We start from the raw sequence: 23,137 nt of genomic DNA on the forward strand, positions 1-23,137 counted from the left end.
ATATATATATATATATATATATATATATTAATTAATTAATTAAGTAAGTAAATAGTTTTTACTTAATAATTTAAAATTTTCAACTATTCAATGAAATGATCCAACTTTTTAAGTCTTATCTTCTAAATATCGTGATGTGTCTTTCGTAAAACATAAATTTTGTAGTCTATACTTAGGCAATCCCTCGAGAATAATATATAAATTACTAAATTTATTTTCTTTTAATTATTTAACTTCTATATAAGGTAATTAAATTATATGTATTAAGACAGATAAAATAAATAACTAATATATAAGAATTTAAAATACTCATGAAAATATTAAATTTTAAGATGAAGTCCCAAAATCTAATATCTTAAATAGATAAATGAATAATTCAATAAAACGTGACATTGATTTACAAAATAAATTTTCGGGGATGTGGTCCTTCAAATTCTTGCAGTCAATGTTTAGAATTGAAATAACGTGGCACGTGCATGTCACTTTCTAACTAATGGAATCTTCTCATTTTCATTTAAATTGGTCCGTGCAAGTAAAATGTAAAACTAGTTCCTTATAATACACCACATGATTTAACAGCCCTTGTGTATATCAAGCCAGAAATAAGTTATAATCATATTGCACATTCAAACTCAAATTCAGATAGGATATGTGTCGACGTACGATTGAACAATTTGAAAAATTTAGATGAGACATATCAGTCCGTCTCTTTACTCTCCCATTTTGAGCTCTGGACAAATGACTTTATTCAATAAGTTATGAGGAAGCTTATGATGAGATTATTAGCAAGAAATAAGTTAAAAGCAACAGCAAAATAGACTTTCCTTCTCTAATTTGGTTGCCCGTTTTAGTTGAAACTTTATTCAAGCTTATCAAATTCAACAAAGATATGGCGTGCAAGTGTGACTATTACCTAAATATGGTATGTTACATCAAGAATTGTTGTAATCACTTGGCAAACAAAAGAACATTTCCATTCAAGCCTAATAACTTGAAAACAATACACATAGTCCGCACGCTTTCTCAAGTTTCACTATTTTTTCTTAATCGTACCAAAGTTTAACAGTAATGTTATTTAATTTTATTGGGGTTACAATTCCAATTTAGGTGACGTTAATGTGATGCTAAATGATAGGTTATTAAATTAACGCAACTTAAAATGGGATTATAACTCTAGTGAAGTTGCATAGCATTATTCAAAGTTAAACATAAACGATACACCAAAACAATTTTAATATTTTCTTTGTTTTTAACCATGCTTGGCAACATAAGCAAGTTTTTAACATTGTTGGACCACGGTCCCATAGAAACGATCAAGATCAATTGTTTTCATCTCGAAATCGAAAAGCCAATATCATGTGTCATCAACGATGGACCACAACTCAATACGCGTTCCATAACAAAAATCTCAAATTAACCACACATAGGAAGGGTCATAAGTCCTTGTTCGACAACCATTAAAACAAAACTTTCATTTTTTATCAAATTTATTTTCAATCATACATTTTCACAATAAAATATTTTGTACATAAATCTAAAATTTTCTACTTTTTTAACCATAAATTCTCCCAAAGAAAAAAAAAATCATCATTTTAATGGTTGTCAAATAGGGACGGATAGAGCCTGCCCCAACCCAATTTTAAAGTGAATTATTAAAAAAAATATCATGCTCAAATTCAGCTAAAAAATTCATTTTAGTCCTACCTTACTCTCAGCTTCAACGTAATGTCTAATTTACATCAAATTTTGTACTTGATTGAGTATTTGATCCGCTTAATCTTCTAAATTGGATCTCGTGTGGCATAGAACATCTCTTATAATGTGAGTTCAATAGAAATTTATAAATTTCATCTTACTCGACGTCTTGTTTGTCCTTGACATCATCTAATAGGCAAACATCTCAGAACGCTATTCCAAGTTCCTAGACGACGTTCAAAATTAGGAAATGACACTGTACATGAAATGACTAATGAATTGTCGATATTGTCCACATTCAACACGTTTTTGAATTGTTTGTCTCTTTGCCTTCTCAGTATACGTTTGTTCAAATGTACCTGTCATCTTTAATAAATCCAATTCAAAGTCATGTGAAACAGAACCAAAACCATCTTTCTTGAAATTACCTAACATTTGCACACAAAAAAAAAAAGATTTTAAACATCATTTACACATTTAAACTGTTTACTTGACCTTTGAAGTAATGAGCTATTAACATTATCAATCCTCCTAGAAAATTCATCTAACTAGAAAGTTTTATCGGTAAGAAGAAGATAGCCGAAATGTATTTTAGAAGATTATGAGAGCAACACTACACTACGAGTACTCCAAAGGAGGGAGAGGGTTGAGGAAATGGTTTTTTTAATCTTTAAGGGCATCAATGGATTTAACCCCCCTAAATGAAGGCTCGAACCCAAGTCGTCAACCTGATAAGGCTTCGTTCTTAGCACTTGAGCTAGGTCTTGACCCTAGCCTAGGATTTAGTTTGTGGCAAGTTTAGATGAAGAACATCAACTTGCAATGATCATCATCAACAATGTTCGATTGATGTGCACGGGTAATTGGAAATTAAAATCATCTTACAATGAAGGTATTGAACAAGACAAACTAAAACAAAATTAACAAATTTCAAAATAATAACACTGGCAAAACCAGTTAAACTTACAAATTTAATGTAACTTGCATATAAACATCCTTATGACAGATCATGTATGCTATAAACAAACAGAAAATTGATATTCTACACGGTGAAAGATAGTACATTTCCTAATCCTAGCATCAACTGATGTATATCAAACTCTCTGAAGCTTTTCATATTTTTCACTATGCATTGGGCCTAATAACTATGTCAAATGCAATAATACTGTGAGATTATCAACCAATTGATGATATAGGAGTCACTGACGAGAAAGTACTTGTATCAACTTTTCCTCAGTTAGCTGCTCGGATCCTTGAGACTTCACAACAAATGTGTGAAACACTTTATCGGTTCCCGTGGCAATCTTCGACTCTAGAACAGTTACTTGTGCATCTTGGAATGCTTGGATGACCCCTGATATAGGATGTGCATCCAGTGGACAGAGTAGCCTAACAATGACTTGGTCATGGACAGATTGGACATCGATTTTGAGAACTCGGTTTTGTAATTCTGAATTTGATTGCGATACCGAAGTTGATGCATTTCTCGAAATGCTTTCATGTCTCCCTGCGTCAGACTCCATGTCCTTCAACTTCTTTTGAAGTTGGGTTATGTAACTGATTGCATCCCCCAAGAGTGAGGCTTTGTCCATCTTGGAAATATTCGGAACAACTGCTCGTAGTGCACAGAACTGACGGTTTAGCTTCTCTCTCCGTTGCCTCTCTGCCTCTACATGATTGAGAGGTGCTTCTCTTCCATTGGCTGGCTTGCGTCCACGCTTTCGAGGCCTCTTCTCATCAGAAAGTCTTGTACGGTCATCTTTGTAAGAAACTTCAACATCTGAATGCTCAGACTCAGCCTTGTGTGGTCTCGAAATTATAGACCTTGAGGTCACTCCGGTAAAATCAATTTGCATTTTTCCCGGCTTCCGATTCTGAAAATTGTTAAGCTGAAATTCTTCCCTTGTCTCATTGACCATCTGGTGTAGATTTTTGGCTGTGTTCTGAAGAGTGGAAGGTTCTGTTGAGTTTCCTGGTTTTACATTACTGTTTTGCATCCATGTTGCCCCGTGAACCCCATCCTGTGCGAACTGGAACCTGGTTCCATTTGCATACTTGTAACAAGGTCTGTCCTCCACTTTCTGAACCTCTAATTTTTCCCTGTAACCAGCACCATTTGAATTCAAATCCTGCCCAAAAATCTTGGGAATTACTTTTGGCCAGTTGCCAATTACCAATTCAGAATTAGGACCATTTTCATCCCTTTCATCTGTCGGAACCATCGAGCTCTCAATTTGCTCGGCCCTGTTGAGTGCGGAAAATGATGAAAAGGAAGATCCTGTCACTTTCAAGAGATGCAAGTTCTCCGGGATGGATCTAACTGATCCCAACTCCACAACTCCAACATCGGTCGGAATCAAGACAATCGTTTGCATGTGAGCTGACCTCGAAAGGAATGATCTAACACAATAATCCTGAGATGAATTCAATGCATCAGGTAACCAAACATGCTTCCCGGATTCAAAACACTTTCCGGGACCACCTTCTCCCTTAGGGAAGGAGAAGTACATCGAGGCTAGGAAGAACATCTCAGTATCAGTAACCTTATCTAATCCAAAAGCATAACTATCCTCGTCTGTTCCCCCAAAAAGCGTATGCAATTTCTGAAGCACCCTCTTCCTCATCCTCTGTTGCGTCTCGTCTTCGGGTCTCGTATTTCGAATTCTACTACCTTCAGACGCCTCCCCTTCGTAAGGCTCCCGGCAGCACCCGTCCCCCCATCCAAGGACCAAATCACCGCTGGACTTGGACCGCGAAAGTTGCCAGAAAATGGCGTAATTCCAACTAAAATTGGCTGTGTTTGGGGTTTCCACGAGATGTGAAAGCTTATCGTGCAAATTCTCATCATTTCCCATTGCTATTAATGAACATTCAGCCGGAACAGAACTGGAAATCAAGTAATCAATAGCCTTAATTCCTAAAACCATCGCCGCCATGGTTTTATCCTCATCATTCCACACAACACCCGCCTCTAGTTTCATCTTTTACCACCCCACCCACTAACAAAGAATCTACAGTTTCAAATATTAAAAAGAAGGTAAAATCCAAAATTATTCAAATCATATACATGCAAATATGATTTCTATATCCCAGTCTTACACCTCCAGTTTCAAATCTCATAGGATTCAAATCTGAACACACATGCATGACCCAGAAAAGAAGTACATCAAGAAGAAAATACACACCTATTTGACGTCAAGGAGTCAGGAATTTTTTCGGGAAAGATACAATAATTTCTATTCAAAATGTTTTCATTTTTCAACGAATACAAGCTTCTTTTTTCTTGTCCACTTTTCTTTCTGTTTCAAGAACGAAAAGAAAACAGAGTGAAGGGTTGAGCCATGTGTGTGGATTTATGCTTCTCAAAATCTTGCATGTATGAAAAGTTTGATTACTGATTTAAAGGGTTTCAAAAAGTAATCTTGGTTAGGTTGAAGGAAACAAAAGTTTAATCTAATTTCTTTTCTTTCTTTTTTTTGGTGGTATTTTTCTTAAGATTTGTATTAGAAATTACACCCCCATTATCCCTATACTGTAGGATGAAAAATAGGAAATTTGAAGAACATGTAAATTAGGAGAATACAAAATTTTCAATTATTATTTTAAAAAATATTTTTATTGTATAAAATATCTAAAATGATCTTCTTAAAAATTACTTTTTTCCCCTCTCGAGCAATTGAATCTCAATATCAAATTAAAAGGATCGCATCTTGGTCAAACGATTCTATATGAGTTCAAACAATTTCAGTTGAATAAGATGTAAATATCAACATATAAACAAATATTTAAGAATATGTAAAAACTATAGTGATATTTTATAAATTTGAGGAATGAAAAATAAGAAGAAAATTCTCAGCTATTTATCACGTGGAAATCATTTCCAGAAAAACATGTTAGGGTCCCAACTATAAGAGTAACATGAACAAATTCATAGCTATTTTCTTTATTAAATAATGAAGTTAAATGGAAATTCTAGGTTTGATAATCCAGGGTACGAGAAGTCGGTGAAAGTAAAGACCAGCTTCAATTGGGACAACATGGGGTCTTTCTTGAGTAAAATAGAAATTTCAAGATTCCAGTGTTATTAATTGTGTGGGCTCAACAATTAACCTAAAAACCTTTCACATGATAGATACTTTTGGGATAAAAAATGGGTCCCACTTGCAACCCAAAAAATTATTTATTAACAAGATCAATAATTACATTAAAAATTTTATATTGTTATTGACACTCCATTGTTTTCAAAAAATGTATCGATGAGAAAGTATATTTTTCCATAATATAAAGAATAATGTAAAATTTAGTGTACATGTAGCATAATTCTAAAAATATTATTAAGATTTGAGGTTGTACTTTAAAAAGTAAATAGTTAAGAGACGTGACATAAATTTTTATTTGTTGATCTATATTTCGAGATTTTAGAAACAGTTAAGGGAAGTGACATAATTTTTTATGTATTGATCTATATTTCGATATTTTGTGATCAAAATATATTTTTCACAACATGGTGATTTGTTTGAGCAAAATAATCTCAAATTTGTGTACTCGTTTAAGTCTTAATCGGGTTGAATTGCTCGTTTGAGATTAATAAACTTTTATATTATATTAAGGCTTACAGTTTCATTTTAAAAGATCAATTATGTTAAGAACTTTTATATGTTGATAAATTTTCGATATCTAATCCAATAGAGATTTTCTCCTTAACCAATATAATTACGAGAAATGTTACCACTACAAAAATGTTTAACAATTTTCGTGACACATTGTTAATTAATGAGCATTCATTGGATGTTGGACACGAAACAAATTTAAATCGATCATTGCAATGTTTCCATCTCGTTATTTGTAATATTTTTTTTTGTAGTTTTCATCCGTGCAAACAATTTTATTCTATAATTATTACTTCACAGGTAAGTTTACTTATAAGTATAAAATAAATAATATTTTTCAATCAATTTTAAAATTTGAATAAGTTTTTAATGTGTAATAGGAGAAGAATGAGCCACGAATCCACGATGTAGCTCGGTTGTCATCACGTGCACTGTTAGGCACGTGTAATTTAGTCTACTTTTTCTATTCACACGTTCCAACACAATCTAACCATTAATTTTGGATTGTACCAATTAGTCAAAAGTAGTAGCAGCGGGAAGGTAATCACATGAAGCGCACCTGCATCACAATCAATGCCTGCTGCTCACGTGATGGACATTGCCTGATTGGACTTTATCAGTTTTAATAACGCCTCGTTTGATTCTCATTCTTATCAAAATATATTTTTTCCTCCACTTTTAAATGTATTCTTTATTAAAATAATATTACACGTAAATAAAAAAATTCCTTATTTTTTTATCCACATATTCCTATCAATCTACTATTTCAAAATTTATATATTTTTTTATAAAAATGGGTATCAAACACAAGCTAACTAATAAGTGTGCGAAGAATATTTTTAATGGTGGTGTAAAATAGATATTTAAATTTCAAAGTGGTTGAAAATCTTTCTAATGGAAAGATGTAAATGAAATAAAATTGCATATTCCGACAGAAAATTTAAAAATATATACAAATTTTCATCTTTTTTTACATTTACAAGAGACAAAAAATGGATTTAGATCTTATCGACAGAATGTAAATAAAAATACAAAAGTAATTTTAAAAATATTAATTTATATTCAATTTTACACTACCACTGAATATGTTTTAATGCGCTTTTTTAAAGTTTACTCAGAAGTGCTCACTTTTTAAATAGTAGTAGCACTTTTACTTATTTCTAAAATATAATGTAACTTTTATAAAACAAAAATCCAAAAACAATTTGTAAATAAGAATATTACTTAAAACCTTCATAATTTAACTTAGAAGCTACTTTCTAAAAGAACTATTTTATGATTTTTAAGGGTTAGCAAAACATACAACTTACCTTGCAATTATTGACTCAACAAGGAAACTAAGTCAAAAGGTCGTGCTTGACAACCAAGCCCATCGGAAAAAAAATAAAATAAAATAAAATAATAATAATAATAATGAGGAAGATAAGATAATAATCTTATTGTGGAGACAAGAAAATTCAAATGATTTTTGACTCTATTTCTTGTTGTTCTTTCATATGGTGGAATGGATTTATCAAAATTATTCTATCGAAGGTAGTCACTTAAACGTATAAATACTGTATGACATACATGGCTATATAATTATATTAATAATAATTCATAATTTGTCTGAAAAAAGTAATATAATTGTTGCATGACTCGCCCTTGACCGAGTCCTTGTTAGGTGAATTTATTTAATATTGAACCAAACTGAGCCTTGTATTTTCTTGTGAATTGTACTTTTAAAGTCCTGAATTGTACAAACTGAGCCTTGTAATTCACAAGGTTCACGGGCTTGTAGGGCATGAAATGCACTCATTTCCACGTGGATGATAGAAAATATAAAATTTCCTCTTCGTGTATACTGTTTCTAATAATAAAAAATATAGTTGTGTTTATTTTTCTTTTTTTATGCAAATATAGTGATAAATTCAAATATAGGTACTGGATCCACCCGCACAGTAAGCCTAGTCCGACACGCTAAGACGTGTGAGCGGTCCGAAACGATCTGATAGAAGGTGTGGAAGATGCTCAAAGGCGCAGGACGATGACATGCGAAATTCGGCAAGACATTTGTAAAAGGATTGTTCAATAATTATCAATCATGATGGATGAATATGTATGTAAACTTGACTATATAACAAGAAAGTTACATGCAATGTGTTGTTTATATTTGCTCTAGTATTGAGTTTTGTATTCAAAATTGCATTAACCTTACAATGCTAACATGGGGGGTATTTATAACATTAAGGGCTTCGGCCACCATATCACGTGTTTTGATTTAGGTGGGCCAAGGGCTATAGTGGATTGGCCATGTGTGACAAGACGTAACATATACAAAACTATTCATTTGATCCAAACAGCACCGGCCCTTGTCTTAGGGGGCATATGGCCCCAAAAATTTAAGGCCCAATTTTCTTTTTATTTTTTTAAATGCGGACTCAATCCTTTTATAGTGTAGCACAAACTAATTTTTTGAAGTCCATTCCTTCAAGGAAAAGTTAGAACGCGTGCTTCCACTTTCTTTAAGAGTGTTTACTTTAGGATTACTCAAGGTCGCATCAATGTGTACATAAAATAGTACAGTAGTGAATTCTAAGGCTTTTTTTTTTTTTTTTTTTTAAACGAGGTGTCCTAGCTTGCGCCAGACTATATCTTCGTCCCTGAACCTCCGGCCCCTCAGCTGCTCAAGGAGGTAAATCGCAGGTTGTGCCCTTGTTGGTTCTCAGATTCCCACATGGCTTTTACTCATTCCCCAAAGGGAGCCTCCTCCATGGTTATTACATCACCAAGCTGCTCCAACCCTTCCTCTGGTTATTACAACACTCAGCTGCTCCAACCAGGAATCGAACTCCTCACGCTTGGTTCCAGAACCCCCCAATGTGATTGTTCCGCCAACTTGGATGTGCCCTGGGGGGCAGAATTCTAAGGCTTTTTACATGCCGTATGGAGTCATATTTTTAGGAAAAATTGCAACAACGATCTCTAATCTTTCATTTTTTTTGTAAACTTTATCTAACTTTTACTTTATGCCATTCACAATTTCAAATATTTAAAAAAAATATGCATTTGGGGTTCAAATAGATGGAAATAATCCATTTAACTATTAGTTGATCAATAAAATTGAATTTTGACCAATTTTGACCAATTTAAAAGCGTAAAATGGTAACCTTACTATTTAATCATATAAAACAATTAAAATAAAATAATAATAATAATAATAAAAGGAAGAAAAACTATTCATTTCCTTCTTAACCATCCAATCCAAAACCACCGCCCAAATCCACTGCAGCAACAAGAACACACTTGAATCTTCGGAACAAAACTCTCCGTTGCCACTATAGAAAACCCAACTCCCGTATCCATAAAAATATCACTTTTTGCAGTGTCATTTCTTAATCTAATATCTCCCTATTTCTCTTACTTTCACCCCGAAGAAATTTACCTTCCCTTTTTAGTCAACTGGTACTTCAACAATGGAGCTTTGTAAAAGGAGAAGAGTCAAACTCTGTTCCAATTGAACCCAAAAGAAGTACGAGAATTAAAGAGTTTTGTTTTAAAGGGTGACAAATAAGAACTTAATAAAAATCATAATATTAACAAAAGAAATATGTTGACGAAAAAGTCAATGATGAGATAATGTATTTAGCTGAAGAATTTTAAAGAGTTGATTACTTTTAATACATGGTTGATGAAGCTCTTTCTTCATTTTAGTATAGGTTTGAACAACTTAAAAAATATGAAGATGCTTTTGGATTTCTATTAGATTTTAATTACATTATCAAGAAGATGTGATATGTTGAATGATTTTTGAAGCTGGACATGAATTTTGATATGGATGTACAAAAGTTATTTTCTGAGCTAAAAGTTGTGAAATGTTTACCTAAAGAGACCAAAAAGGCAATCACAGTGTTAGATTATTTAAAGATGATGAATTGTCATATTCCAAATTTGTGAATCGCTTGTAGAATATCATTGAAGCTTTTTTTTTTTTTTTTTTTTTTTTTTTTTTTTTTTTTTTTAACGAGGTGTCTCAGCTTACGCCAGACTATATCCTCGTCCCTGAACTTCCGGCCCCTCAGCAGCTCAGGGAGGTAAATCGCGGGATGTGCCCAAGTTGACCAGGGTTCGAACAGCCTTTATACTCCTGACCCCAAGGGAGCCTCCTCCATGGTTATTACATCACCAAGCTGCTCCAACCCTTCCTCTGATTATTACAACACTCAGCTGCTCCAACCAGGAATCGAACTCCCCACGCTGGGGTTGCGAGCCCCGCACTGTCCTTCCTTTGCCAACTTGGATGTGCCCCGGGGGGCTGAATATCATTGAAGTTGCCTCTGCATGTAGAAGTTTCTCAAAGTTGAAGTTTAGAAAATCTTGTCTTCTATTAATAATGTCACAAGAGATGATTGGAGATGTTGTTTATTTAAAAACGTACGTTAAAATTGATTGTTTGTAGTAATTTAATTGTTGAAGAAAGCTAGAAGAATAAATTTAAAGAGAACTTTTGAAAGTTTAAAATTTTGAATGTATTTGTTTAGTATAAGAAATTATTTACAATCATTATATAAAATTTTATTTTCAACTTTATCAAAGGACCCCTTTATAAAATAGTTTGTCCAACGCCTCCAAAATTTTAAGGCCGACCTAACGGTCCAAATGAGTGGAATTCTTGAAACCATTGATATAGTCCCTATTTGACAACTATTGTTATGGGGAAACAAAGTTTCGAATAATGATTTTTTGGATAATATGTAATTAGAAAGTAGGGGAAAAATTTAGGTTTATGTACTGAATATTTTATTGTGTGAATGTTTTATTGAAAATGAATATTTAAAAAAAAGAGTTTTATAATAATGGTAGTAAAACAGAATCTAATTTATACCAAAAGCAGTGTGGGTCTTTTTAAAAGGTCGGTCCCCACAAAAATGGAGAGTACCCAAAACAATTTTGGGCCATTCGTTTCTTGTAGACATGGGTTGATGTACCTTAAAAGAAGTTGTGCAACTTACGAAAATACCATTCAAATCGGGAAAATTTTAAAAATTCGTTTGAAGTGTTTTGAAATTCTAAAATACTGTGTAAAGTCAAGTGAGATTTTTTATTAAAAAAAAAATTCATAAAATTTTGGGAGTATGTCTATAAGTTGGTCCTAAACTTTTATATTAATTAAAACTAAAAATATTTGTCTTAAATTCGAGTCTGATTGTAAAAATATCGAAGTAATTAGATTTATATATCAATATTAAAAAAAAATCATATAATTTTAGTAGTAATTTAGTAAGGTTTAGGCTTCTCCTAAACTTTGATATCAATTAAAATTGAAATATTTGTCTTGAATTTAAGTCTGACTGTAAAGATATCGAAGTAATTTGATTTATCTATTAATAAGGTAAAAATTACTCACACATATCATTCTTCGTGCTCCTTTATTTCCTAAACTTGCTATTGTCGTCTATTAAGTTGAAATTGAGATTGAAAGAAGAGTAAATTTTTTCCTTAAAAATTAACGATGAGGCATATTATATTTTAATACGAAACCTCAATACTCAGTAACCATATCAAGTGTATATATCATTTCAAGAATTGTCGTTTAGTGATAGAAATGTTACGACTTTATAATCGATAACAACAATTTCATAACGTGTATTAACTATGTAGATATCATAAAAGAAATCTTTATATACACGCATGAGAGTTTGTAGTAAGGTCACTATTATTGGCTTCTATATTTGTTTTTATTTTGGTAATGGAAAAAGTATGTTTGTACAAATTCTTTATGATTATTTTCAATTACGCATTCTCTCAGCAAAATAATTATGCACGTGGATCCATAAATTTCTACTTTTTAATCACATATATTCTAAAAAAAAAATTACTTTTTACAAAATCTCTTCTAAAAAAATCTACTACCTAAATTTTTAACGTGTTTAATGTTTTGTAGGATTTTTCTTTTTTTCTTTTTTATTTTTGGCACAAGATCGAGGACAATTGCTTCGGGAATAAGCCATTTGTACAACATGCTTGATAATGGTGTAGGTATCAAAAAAGTGTTGGTGAGAAAGATAAAAGTATTTTTCAAACTGTTCAATGATAACTTATCGCGCAGGATGTTGTCAAACTTATTATAAAAATCATCGTACAACAAACGTGCTTCTACTGACATCATTATTGACTATGGGGCCAAGTACATGCATATCCTCTTGTTCATACGCACGTTGATTAAATGTACCAGATTATCCAACTTCGAACAAAAGTGCATATATATCACTTGTCTTTAATTTGGTACAAACAAATAACTCAACTTCAATTTTCTTCCATATTTAGTCACTGATCTTCAATTTGATACAAATAACTTACCTAACTTCGATCTATTTGCAGATCTAGTCACTTTATTTATTACTGTCAATTTAAATTTGGAATGTAAAATTATGTGATATTACAAAATGTTCTTTGAATTTATAAGTATTGTTTTAAGAAAATATTTTAGGATAGTTGATGTGTATTGTTGTGTGACTTGAGCGTATGTGGTAACCATACATTAGTTAACATTAGTTAGATTTACGCAACAATTTATAGAATGACCTTATTTGCAAACAAACTGAAGTTCACTGAAACTAGAAACTCTAATTCTATTCTATCGAGAGCAATTAAATAGCATAAAGAATTAAAGACACGGACAATGTATAAAAATTCGCCTCAATGTGAAACTACGTCTTCTTTCGTCGCTCTAGTAATTTATTATGATAAAAAGAAATTTACAGGAGAAAATAGCACACCTATTTTCTCTAACATTTCATTTCTCTCTTTTATGATGATAATTTAAAAGTCTAATCATGGCTGACTATTTATAAAACATATTAGGGTAAAATCGAAATCTCAAGAACACAAATTCTTAAACCGTTTGGTTTGAGGGTTCCGCCCCCTTCCAAGTCCCACGACGACATCACCATGAAGGTCGATCCTTATGCTAGCTCTGTGAAGTGACAATAATTAGGCTCAATAACTTAACATTGATGGCCCCTAATTGAAAATAGGTAACTTGATTTGTAAGTAAGTTAAAGTTGAGTGATTTAATTGAATCATCCGACTTGGATACATCTTTTCTAAGTATTGTGTGACCGAAAACACGTTTAATCCATACTCACCCAAAAGGAAAGAGAGAATACTTAACTTAGATTAATCTTATTTTGTTTCAGTTTTTGGGCTCGTTTCTAAACAATTGAAAAAAAGAAGTTTAATCTTATTTTGTTTCAGTTTTTGGACTCGTTTCTAAACAACTGGAAAAAAGACAGATCAATTGGCCAATGGATGAAAGTTTGTGGACAAATATGCATTTGAATAAAAGTTGATGGACCAAAATCAAAGTAATTTAACATGGAGGATCAAGATGAAAAAAAGAATGAAGAAAATGGCTAAAAGAAAATTTCTAGAAGTTTTTATAACTGGGCGGATGCCCAGTTATATAGGTTGGGCAGCCGCTTGGTACTTAACTTCAATTACAAGGGCTGCCTAGTATGCTTAGGCGGCAACTCCATTTCCTACTAGGAGCCCACCCAAGCCAAGTGGACTAGAAAATTTTGTTTCATTCAGAATTTAATTCCAACAATGAAACTTCTGTTGGGCTATGATATGCATGATTTTTAGAGACATTTTTGGGAATCTTTAGAGAGATTATAAATACCAACTTTCAAAATATAATTAAGGGGAAGAATTAATTGCAAAAGGAAGCAAAGAACACATCAAGTTTGAATTCAAGAATTTTCACGTGATGAATAGCTTTTATATCTTTAACTTTCTTCTTCACAACACGTTAGGTTAGATTTTTTTGTACTAAGAGAACGATGAACCTTGTAATATGAATTTTCAATATTTAGTTTTATATATTTGACATTGAAAACACATTTTTGAATTTTCAATGATTTACATGATTATCTTTTCTATACAATTATTGTGCATGGTAGTTGTATGAATTTGTGGCTTATTTTATGCATTCGAAAGTAGAAAAATAGGCTCGACATGGGTAATTTGTCATTGGTTTCGATAGGGAATAAAAATTTACCGTTATGCTCTATGTGAATCTTTAAGTGTTAAAAAATTTATGCAATTTGCATGTTTGCATCCATCATAGAAATATAATCGGGTTATATATGAGAGCATATTTAATATTACTGGAGAGAGATTGTTGAATAAAATAGGAACATTGATTCTTCAAAATTTAACCATGTCATCAAAGTGTAGAACTAAAGATAAAACGGATTATGGCACAAGAAATCGCAATTCTAGTGCACTTGTCATACATTATAACATAATAACTTATGTTCAACACAATTTGCATTTAGCTTGGTTAATTTGCTCATAATTACATAAGTAGATCATCTTGGTTATAATTTCATCACAAACAAACACATCAATTATTTCAGTAAGATCATGATAATTAATATCAAACTAAATCAATCTCTATAGGACAATACTTGGACTCAAATCCATTGCATTACTTGTTAGCAAACTATACACTTGCGATAGTTTTAATTTGAAAGATATTTTTCTGAACATACAACATAACGTGTTACATTTTGTTCCTTTCTTGAATGCGGCCTCTTAGTAATCTTTGTATTGGCAGTACACTTAAAGCAGTCCTAATTTCGTTTGTTTCATTTCAATTTCATGTATTTAACTCACATATCGTAGAATTTCTTTATAAAATATTTATTACGGTAAAATTGAACCATATAGAACAAATATCCTTTTAAGTTGAAAATCAATATTAGCATGAATTTCTATTGAAAGTGAGAATGAACAGAAGGTGCAGTAAAATTCAAGGACAGTTGATACAGGGGACGAAAGAAAGAAAAAGGCTGAGTCTGTAATTTGCATTACACCAAAAGAAGTTCACTAATATCTCGTGTAGGGCAGCACATGTGACATTCGTACCTTCAGGGACAAAAAACATTTAAATGTGACAATGATATATCCCTTAAAAGTTTACTATGCCATTATGTTGAAACAAATTAGAATCAGAGCAAGTTCCTATTTATAAGGTCCTAAATATTAAAGAAGGATATCCCCTAGCAAAAGATAACTTTTGTAATGGAGAGTCAGTCTTTTGGTAGCTCCACAACCCCCATAGCTATAGAAAAGAAACATTTTGCCCACATATCAAAAAGGACCGAAATGGCTACCTTGGCTTTGAAAGAGGCGCAAGTGGCATTACATGATGATCTCCTTAATGTTGATTTCCAAAGAAGTGTGGCGTGCATGAGGAGAAAAGCTATGGATCTATGTGAAGCAGAAAGGAGTTTTTATTACAAAAAGGCTAAATGTGAGTACCTAAAGAATAGTGATAAATGCACCAAATTCTTTCATTCGATGGTAAAGAGGAATGCCAAAAAGAAATCTATTGCTATGGTACGTAAAGATGACGAAGCATTTACTTCTTCAATGGTCGATGAATTCTTACAATTGTACAAGGACTCACTGGGGAAAAATAGCCCGAGAGAACCGATTGACATTGACATATGGAGGAGTGGTTCTATGTTATCGGAAGAGCAAAGCTTGGCACTAATTTGGGACGTCTTCGAACAAGAGATCAAAGATGCATTATTCTCTATTGGAATGATAAATATCCAGGATTGGATGATTATTCATCTTGCTTCTTCAAAAAATCTTGGAGTATTATTGGTGGAGAATTTGTGGAAGCGGTCAAAGAATTCTTTAACTCTAGCCCATTGCTTAACAAATTAAACATGTGATCATTGCTTTGGTGCCTAAGGCTAATCATCTGACCACCATGGGAGACTATAGGCCTTTTGCATGTTGTAATGTGATTTAAAAGGTTATTACCAATGTCCTTGCTTCTCGTTTGGGCCATACTCTTGATACTATTATTGATGAAGCACAAGCTGCATTTATGAAAGGAAGAAGTATAATGGAAAACATCCACCTTGCTCAAGAGCTTCTTATGCAATACAATCGAAAGAGAGTTGCTCCTAGATGCCTTCTTAAAATTGATCTTAGGATGGCATATCACTTGGTTGATTGGAATTTCATGAAAAGGGTGTTTAAAGGGCTCGAATTCCCAACCAAATTCATTGGATGGGTGATGAAATGCATAACTACGGCTACTTACTCCATAGCGATTAATGGAAGCCTTCTTGGATTCATAAAGGGAAGGAGGGCGCTTTGTTAAGGTCACCCTCCATCACCATTTTTGTTTGTTATTTGTCTTGAGTATTTCTCTAGAATGCTAAAGGTAACAACAAAGAATAGTGAGTTTAATTATCATTCTAAATACAGCCCTTTGAAGATAACTCACTTAGCATTTGCCGGTGATTTGATGCTTTATGCTAGAGGAGATGTCACTTCGGTTGGTATCTTGATGGAGTGCTTATCCAAATTTGGAGGCATGATGGGTTTAAGGATGAATGTGAACAAGTCTAACTTGTATACGATGGGAGTTCATGGCCAAGAATTGGAGGACATCTACCAACTAACTAATATGGTAAAGGGATCTATGCCTTTTCATTATCTGGGAATACCACATTGCAGCGGTGAAGTTGAAAATTAGCTCTTATGACTCCTTTACTAACAAAATCTCAGTACATATTGAAGCATGGTTGAGGATACCTTTATCTTATGCAGGGAGAGCAAAATTAGTGAGATCCATTCTACAAGGTGTGGAATGCTTTTAGCTTTCTATTCTACTAATTCCGATCACGATTGCATCAAAGATTGTTAGTCTTTGTCGTAATTTTCTATGGGGATTTAAGAAGTTATTGGTTTCGTGGAGTAATATTTGCTTGCCAAAACATGATGGAGGCCTTTGTTTTAGGGATGAAAAATGTTGGAACTTGGCATTTCTTGCTAAAACTCTTTGGAACATCCATAGCAAGAAAGATACACTTTGGATTAAATGGGTAAATCATTTTTTTCCTCGTGGGACTGATAATTAAGAGTAAAGGCTAGAAAATAAGATTCTCTACTGATTAAAAAGTTGCTGGAAGTGAAGATCAAATTATATAGTCTCAAAGTACTTTTCAGGTTGCACGGGATGTGCTATCGAACTGGACAGCTTCATGCAGGTTTTGCGTTCTAGCCACATATGAGTTTTTTAGGTCGAAGGGGTCGCAAATAGCTTGGACAGCAATTGTTTGGAATCCTTTCATCACCTCTAAACATGTCCTTATCTTATGGCTTGGTGCTAAGTCCAAATTGTCAACTAAGGACAAATTAAGGTACTTAGAAATTGATTTGAATTGCAATTTTTGTGGAGCTGGGACAGAGACGGACCACCACTTATTCTTCACCGGTCATTTTAGTGCTCACATTTGGGGAAAGATCCGTGCTTGGCTTGGCATTAGGCGCTTATGTCTACTATCCCTAGTGCATTGAAGTGGATTAAAAAGGAGGTTAGAGGGACGACTTGGTATATTATAGCTAAGAAGATTGCTTTTACTAACACTGTTTACCATTTGTGGATGGCTCGAAACAAGAAGATTTTTTAGAACCTTACTCCGCAAGTTGACAGTTTTATTAGATGGATTAAAATACACGTACGCAAAGTCATGTTCTCTTTGTATCCATATGTTCTACTTTATTTTGAGTCTATGGCGTTAGGTTGCTAGACCTATTTGTTTGTACACTGGTTCTTTTTGTTTGCATGGGTATGTCCGGTGCAACTGTATATGCACTTGATTCTTGATTGCCTAGACATGCCCAGTGTACTTGTATTTTTACTTGATCTTTAATTATTTGGGTATGCCCTGTGTACCTATACATGATTTTTTATCAATATATTACACATTTACTGATAAAAAAAATTGTCCTAAACACCACATGAGAGTCGCCGACAAGAGGCATCCGTTGTATCGTGGCATTTAGAAAAGGCGATGGGAAATTCGGGAGCTAAGGTAAAAAAAAGGTATATGGCTAGGCTCATTTCCAACACAAGAAATGGCAGCTAGAGCATATGATGTAGCTGCACATTGTCTAAGAGGACAAAAGGCGCAACTCAATTTTTCGGATGAAGTTGAGATTTTACCGTGGCCCTCTACATGCAACGCTAGGGATATTCAGGCAGCTGCAGCTTTGGCGGCAAAGATGGTGGTAGAAAAGTTGACATTTTTTCATAATGACGGCGACAATGATTTTTGGGGTGAAATTGAGCTGTTGAAGCTGATGAAATATGGTCTAGAAGTTTTTTCTGAGACTTTGAGTGATTATATATCAGACGAATCGTATTGGTATAAATTTGTAGCCTGTTTTGAAATCCATCCATGATCACGAGTTGAACTTCCTTCATCATCCTTTTAGGACTGTAAAGCTTGCTTCGAGTTAGCCAGGGATGTGGATTTTTGAAAGTTTCCAAGCCAGTAGCATGCGTTTACTTCGGAGTGGACTTTCTACTTTGAGCTAATTTTAATATTACCAATCGAAGATAAAATACAACAGTAAATAATCAATAATGAAGAATTTAGAACAAGTACTTACTAGTCTAGAGATTTTTGAAGCAGACAAACTTGTTCACGATAAGAGTATTTGTTTTAGGATGGATGAACCCACTTTTCTACCAGGCTCGACTACCTCTTCTCGCTCACTTTCATCAGCCACAACAAAGCTCCTTATGATTGTGTGAAATGTTTTCAAAACCAAAACACATTTTTTAAAGGTGCCAAAATGTTTTTACAACTTGTTGGCCACATGGCAATTTCCTATTGGCAAATTAATTTTCACATGGATTTGTTTTTCTTTGGAAAAAACATGGACCATTGATTTTAATCAATGGTTGAAATTAGATCCCCTTTTAATTAAAACATGGTGGACGGCTTTTTCAACAAGGCAGATTTTTTTCATTTTCTCTTCCTCTCGTCTCTCTTTCTCTCTCGAAGGGTCTCTCTTGGTGATTTCACAAGGAGTTTTTCTCTTGTATTAAATCTGAAATTCTGACCGGTGTTGATGGGGTATCAACTGTAGTATTTCGGCTGTTTTGTGGTCTATGGTCCGGTGGTCTTTTGGCCGGAAAATTGGTCCATTTTTCAACGAGTAATAGCCGATGTTTGGTGTTGTATTTGAGAAGTTTTTTTACCTTGTTTCGGTAGATATTAAACTGTGAAGTCAGATACTATTTTTGGTCTAGGTCAGGTTTCGATTTGGTGGAGTATTGTGAGATCCTTTTGTTGGACTGATGATCTGATTGTGTGTGAGTTGAGATCCGAACCTTGTAAACAAACTAATGCTCTTTGTTGTGAGGTTCTTACATAGTGACGGGCTTGGAACTTTTGCCTCTGAGCCCCCCAGATTAGGCTTGGCCGAACTGGGTGAACAATTCATGTATTCTTTAATTTTCTGCGTGATTTTTATTCCTGCTGTGCGTGAGAATTGACGACAGAAATCGGATATTGGGTGAAAAAATTCAACAAAACTGGTATCAGAGCTTAGTAAGGCGTGGGTAAGGAATCTGTAAATGCAGTTTAATTTTTTGTCATACTGATGTGTTTAATTGATCTGTGTAGTCCAATAAGAAATTAGAACAGAAGTTCTTGGAGCTAGGGTTTTGGATTTCGACTCTGCAGTAATCACTGGAGTGGATTTAATACTGTTATACACAGTATTTGGTGAGATTATTCCAATTTTGTTCATAGTACTTTATTTACATGTGTTCTTGAATCATATGTGAATATGTGAATATTACTGTGGTTTGAATTTGGTCAAGAATTGAATAAATTGTTTAATTGGAATAGAAACATGTACTATGATATTTCAGTTTTCTGTAAATTGATTGTTTGGTACCAACTGTTAAAAATCTGAAATTAATCCTGCTGTTATTCAATTTGTACATGCTATACAACTGTGTTTTTCATTCTGTCATCTGCTTATCTGAATTTATCTGCAAAATTTTTTTCGCAACTTAAGTGATCTGAAATATTAAAAAATCACTTATGTCCGCGAGTAGTAGCCACTCTTTTACAGAACCTATAATGGGTTCGAAGGTCGAATTGTCTCAATTCAATGGAAGGGGGGTTACTCGGTTTGGAAGCAGAAAATCAGGGTCATATTGGTCCAACAAAGGGTTGCTAAAGCTCTTGAAGATCCAGAAATTTTTTTTGATGAATTGAAAGCTAAGCCTAATGAAATTCTAGATATGAATGAAATTGCGTATAGTTCTATTATATTGCACTTATCTGATAACATTGTAAGACAAGTTGAGGAACACAAAACTGCTAGAGAATTATGGACTGCATTAGATACTTTGTTTCTGACTAAGACGCTGCCAAATAAAATTTACCTCTTAGAGAAACTATTTAGCTTCGGAATGGATGTTGGAAAAGACTTGGAAACTAATTTGAGTAACTTTAAAATTTTGGTTAAAAGCCTTTCCCATAATGACAAAAAATTTGAAGATGAGGACCTTGCCGTGATCCTTCTTAATTCCCTACCTGACTCCTATAGGGATATTAAGAATGTAATAAAATATTCAAGAGATGATTTAATGCAATCTATTGTCATTAATGCATTAAGATCTCGAGAATTGGAAATCAAGAGAGAATCTAGAAATACAAGGGAGGAAAGTATGTTTATGAGAGGAAGAATTGAAAAGAAGGAAAGTAACTCGAACAACAGAAGATTCAAATCTAAATCAAAAACTAGATTTGAATCACGAGATAGAAGTAATAAGAAGTGCTATCACTGTGGAAATTGGGATACTTTAAACATGATTACTTTGAATTGAAAAAGAAATCAAAAGATCAAAATAATGAAAATTTGAATAATTTTGCAATTTGTTCTGAGTTAGACAGTCTTCTTGTAATGACTGTGTCTGACGAAGAAGTTGATAAGGACCGGATCTTGGATTCAAGGTGTACATACCATATGTGTCCTAATAAATCATGGTTTAAAAATTACAAAGAAATTGAACCTAGGAAAGTATATATGGGCGATAATAACTCTCAAAGTGTTTTCGGTATTGGTGACATTGCTATCAGAATGCAGGATGGCATGGTCAGGAAATTAAAGAATGTGAGACATGTCCCAAATTTGAAAAGAAACCTCATTTCGTTGGGATCTCTTGAAGATGAGGGACATTCTTTCAAGTCTGAAAATAACACCTTGAAAGTTATGAAGGGATCTTTGGTAATCTTTAAGGGACCAAGAAGAAATGGATTGTACTATCTTTTGGGAGAGACAGTTATCCCTCAAGATGCTAAATCTTTTACCATAACAGAAAATAAATCTGAATTGTGGCACAACAGAATGAGACATATAGGAAATAAAGGTTTAAAGTATCTAAGTAATCAAAAGTTGCTTGGGAAGGATACGATTGAGCCTCTTGAATTTTGTGAAACATGTGTGTTGGGCAAGTCACATAGGGTGAACTTTGAGACTGGATCACATACCACCTCTAGGCCTCTAGACTATGTCCATTCAGATTTATGGGGACCGAAAAGTCATCCTACATTTGGAGGGAATAAGTACTTTCTTTCTATAGTTGACGACTACTCTAGAAAAGTTTGGACCTATCCATTGAAATTTAAATCTGAGACTTTTCAAAAATTTCGAACTTGGTTGAAGATGGTGGAAAATCAACTTGATAAGAAGTTAAAAACTCTAAGAACTGACAATGGATTAGAATTTTGCAATGCTGAGTTTGATAACTTCTATAAGCAAAAAGGAATTGTAAGACACAGAACCGTTAAGCACATACCCAACAAAATGGGGTCGCAAAAAGAATGAATAGAACTCTAATGAACAAAGTAAAATGTATGCTAATCAGTTCTGGATTAGCAAAAGGTTTTTGGGCGGAGGCTGTATGTACAGCTGCTTATCTTATAAATCGATCTCCATCTAGTTCTGTTGGATTTAAAACTCCACATGAACTTTGGACGGAAGACCCCCAAACCTTTCTCATATTAGGGTGTTTGGATGTGCGGCATATGCACATCAAGTTGAAGGAAAATTGGACCCTAGAGCTACTAAGTGTGTGATGCTTGGGTACCCGCAAGGTGTTAAGGGGTACCGGTTGTGGGTGTTAGGCGTTCAAGGCATTAAAATCATTAATAGTAGAAATGTGATTTTCAATAAATTCGAAATGCCATGTCTAAAGAACAAAATTGATAATTCTAAAGAGCAAAACAATGAGACTACTTCACGGAATGAGGTGAAGCTAACAAGGCTAAATCCCACTCAACATGAAAATATTGACGAGGGTGTACAACAATCTGATGAAATGTTGTTGACACGGATGAAGGTAAAGTAGGTCCGGGTGAAATCGAAACTGAAATTGAAAGCTCAAATGTTCCCACTATTGAAACAAGTGCTCAAGATTATCAATTGGTGAGAGATAGGGAAAGGAGGCAAATCAAATCAAATCCAAGATATGAAATAAATAATTTGACTGACTTTGCCCTTATCTCGGGTGAATCTTTAGAGTATTCAGAACCTTCATCATATGAAGAGGCTATGAATAGCTCTAACTCTGAAAAATGGAAAGATGCAATGAAAGAAGAAATGAAATCTTTACTTGAAAACAATACATGGAAATTATTAGAGAAACCGAAAAATCAAAGAGTTGTTCAATGCAAATGGATTTTCAAACTAAAGGACGGGATTGTGTCATCTGACCCTTTAAGATATAAAGCGAGGCTAGTAGACAAAGATTTACTCAAAAAGAGGGTGTTGACTACAATGAGATCTTCTCACCGGTTGTCAAATATAAGACCATAAGGTTGATGCTTGCACTAGTTGTTCAATTCAATTGGGAACTCGAACAATTAGATGTCAAGATGGCATTTTTACACGGTAAATTAGATGAGGAGATCTATATGAATCAACCTCAAGGGTTTGACGTGAAGGAGAAG

At 33.6% G+C, this 23,137-nt stretch overlaps 2 protein-coding genes across 2 annotated transcripts; one reads left to right on the forward strand and one right to left on the reverse strand.

The window, feature by feature from the left end:
* Nucleotides 1–2,628: 2,628 nt before the first annotated feature.
* Nucleotides 2,629–5,222, reverse strand: LOC111411950 (transcription factor bHLH13-like). Its single transcript, XM_023042644.1, has 2 exons — nucleotides 4,881–5,222; nucleotides 2,629–4,706 (listed from the first exon to the last, which is right to left on the reverse strand). The coding sequence occupies exon 2, from the start codon at nucleotides 4,674–4,676 to the stop codon at nucleotides 2,895–2,897; it is 1,782 nt and encodes a 593-aa protein (XP_022898412.1). The 5' UTR covers nucleotides 4,677–4,706; nucleotides 4,881–5,222; the 3' UTR covers nucleotides 2,629–2,894.
* A 10,152-nt stretch (nucleotides 5,223–15,374) lies between these two features.
* Nucleotides 15,375–16,473, forward strand: LOC111412571. The gene is made up of 2 exons (XM_023043506.1): nucleotides 15,375–15,965; nucleotides 16,120–16,473. The coding sequence occupies exons 1-2, from the start codon at nucleotides 15,375–15,377 to the stop codon at nucleotides 16,471–16,473; spliced, it is 945 nt and encodes a 314-aa protein (XP_022899274.1).
* The last annotated feature ends 6,664 nt before the right edge of the window (nucleotides 16,474–23,137 follow it).

The sequence above is a fragment of the Olea europaea genome, chromosome 16 (assembly GCF_002742605.1).
Source record: "Olea europaea var. sylvestris chromosome 16, O_europaea_v1, whole genome shotgun sequence".
NCBI lineage: Eukaryota > Viridiplantae > Streptophyta > Magnoliopsida > Lamiales > Oleaceae > Olea > Olea europaea.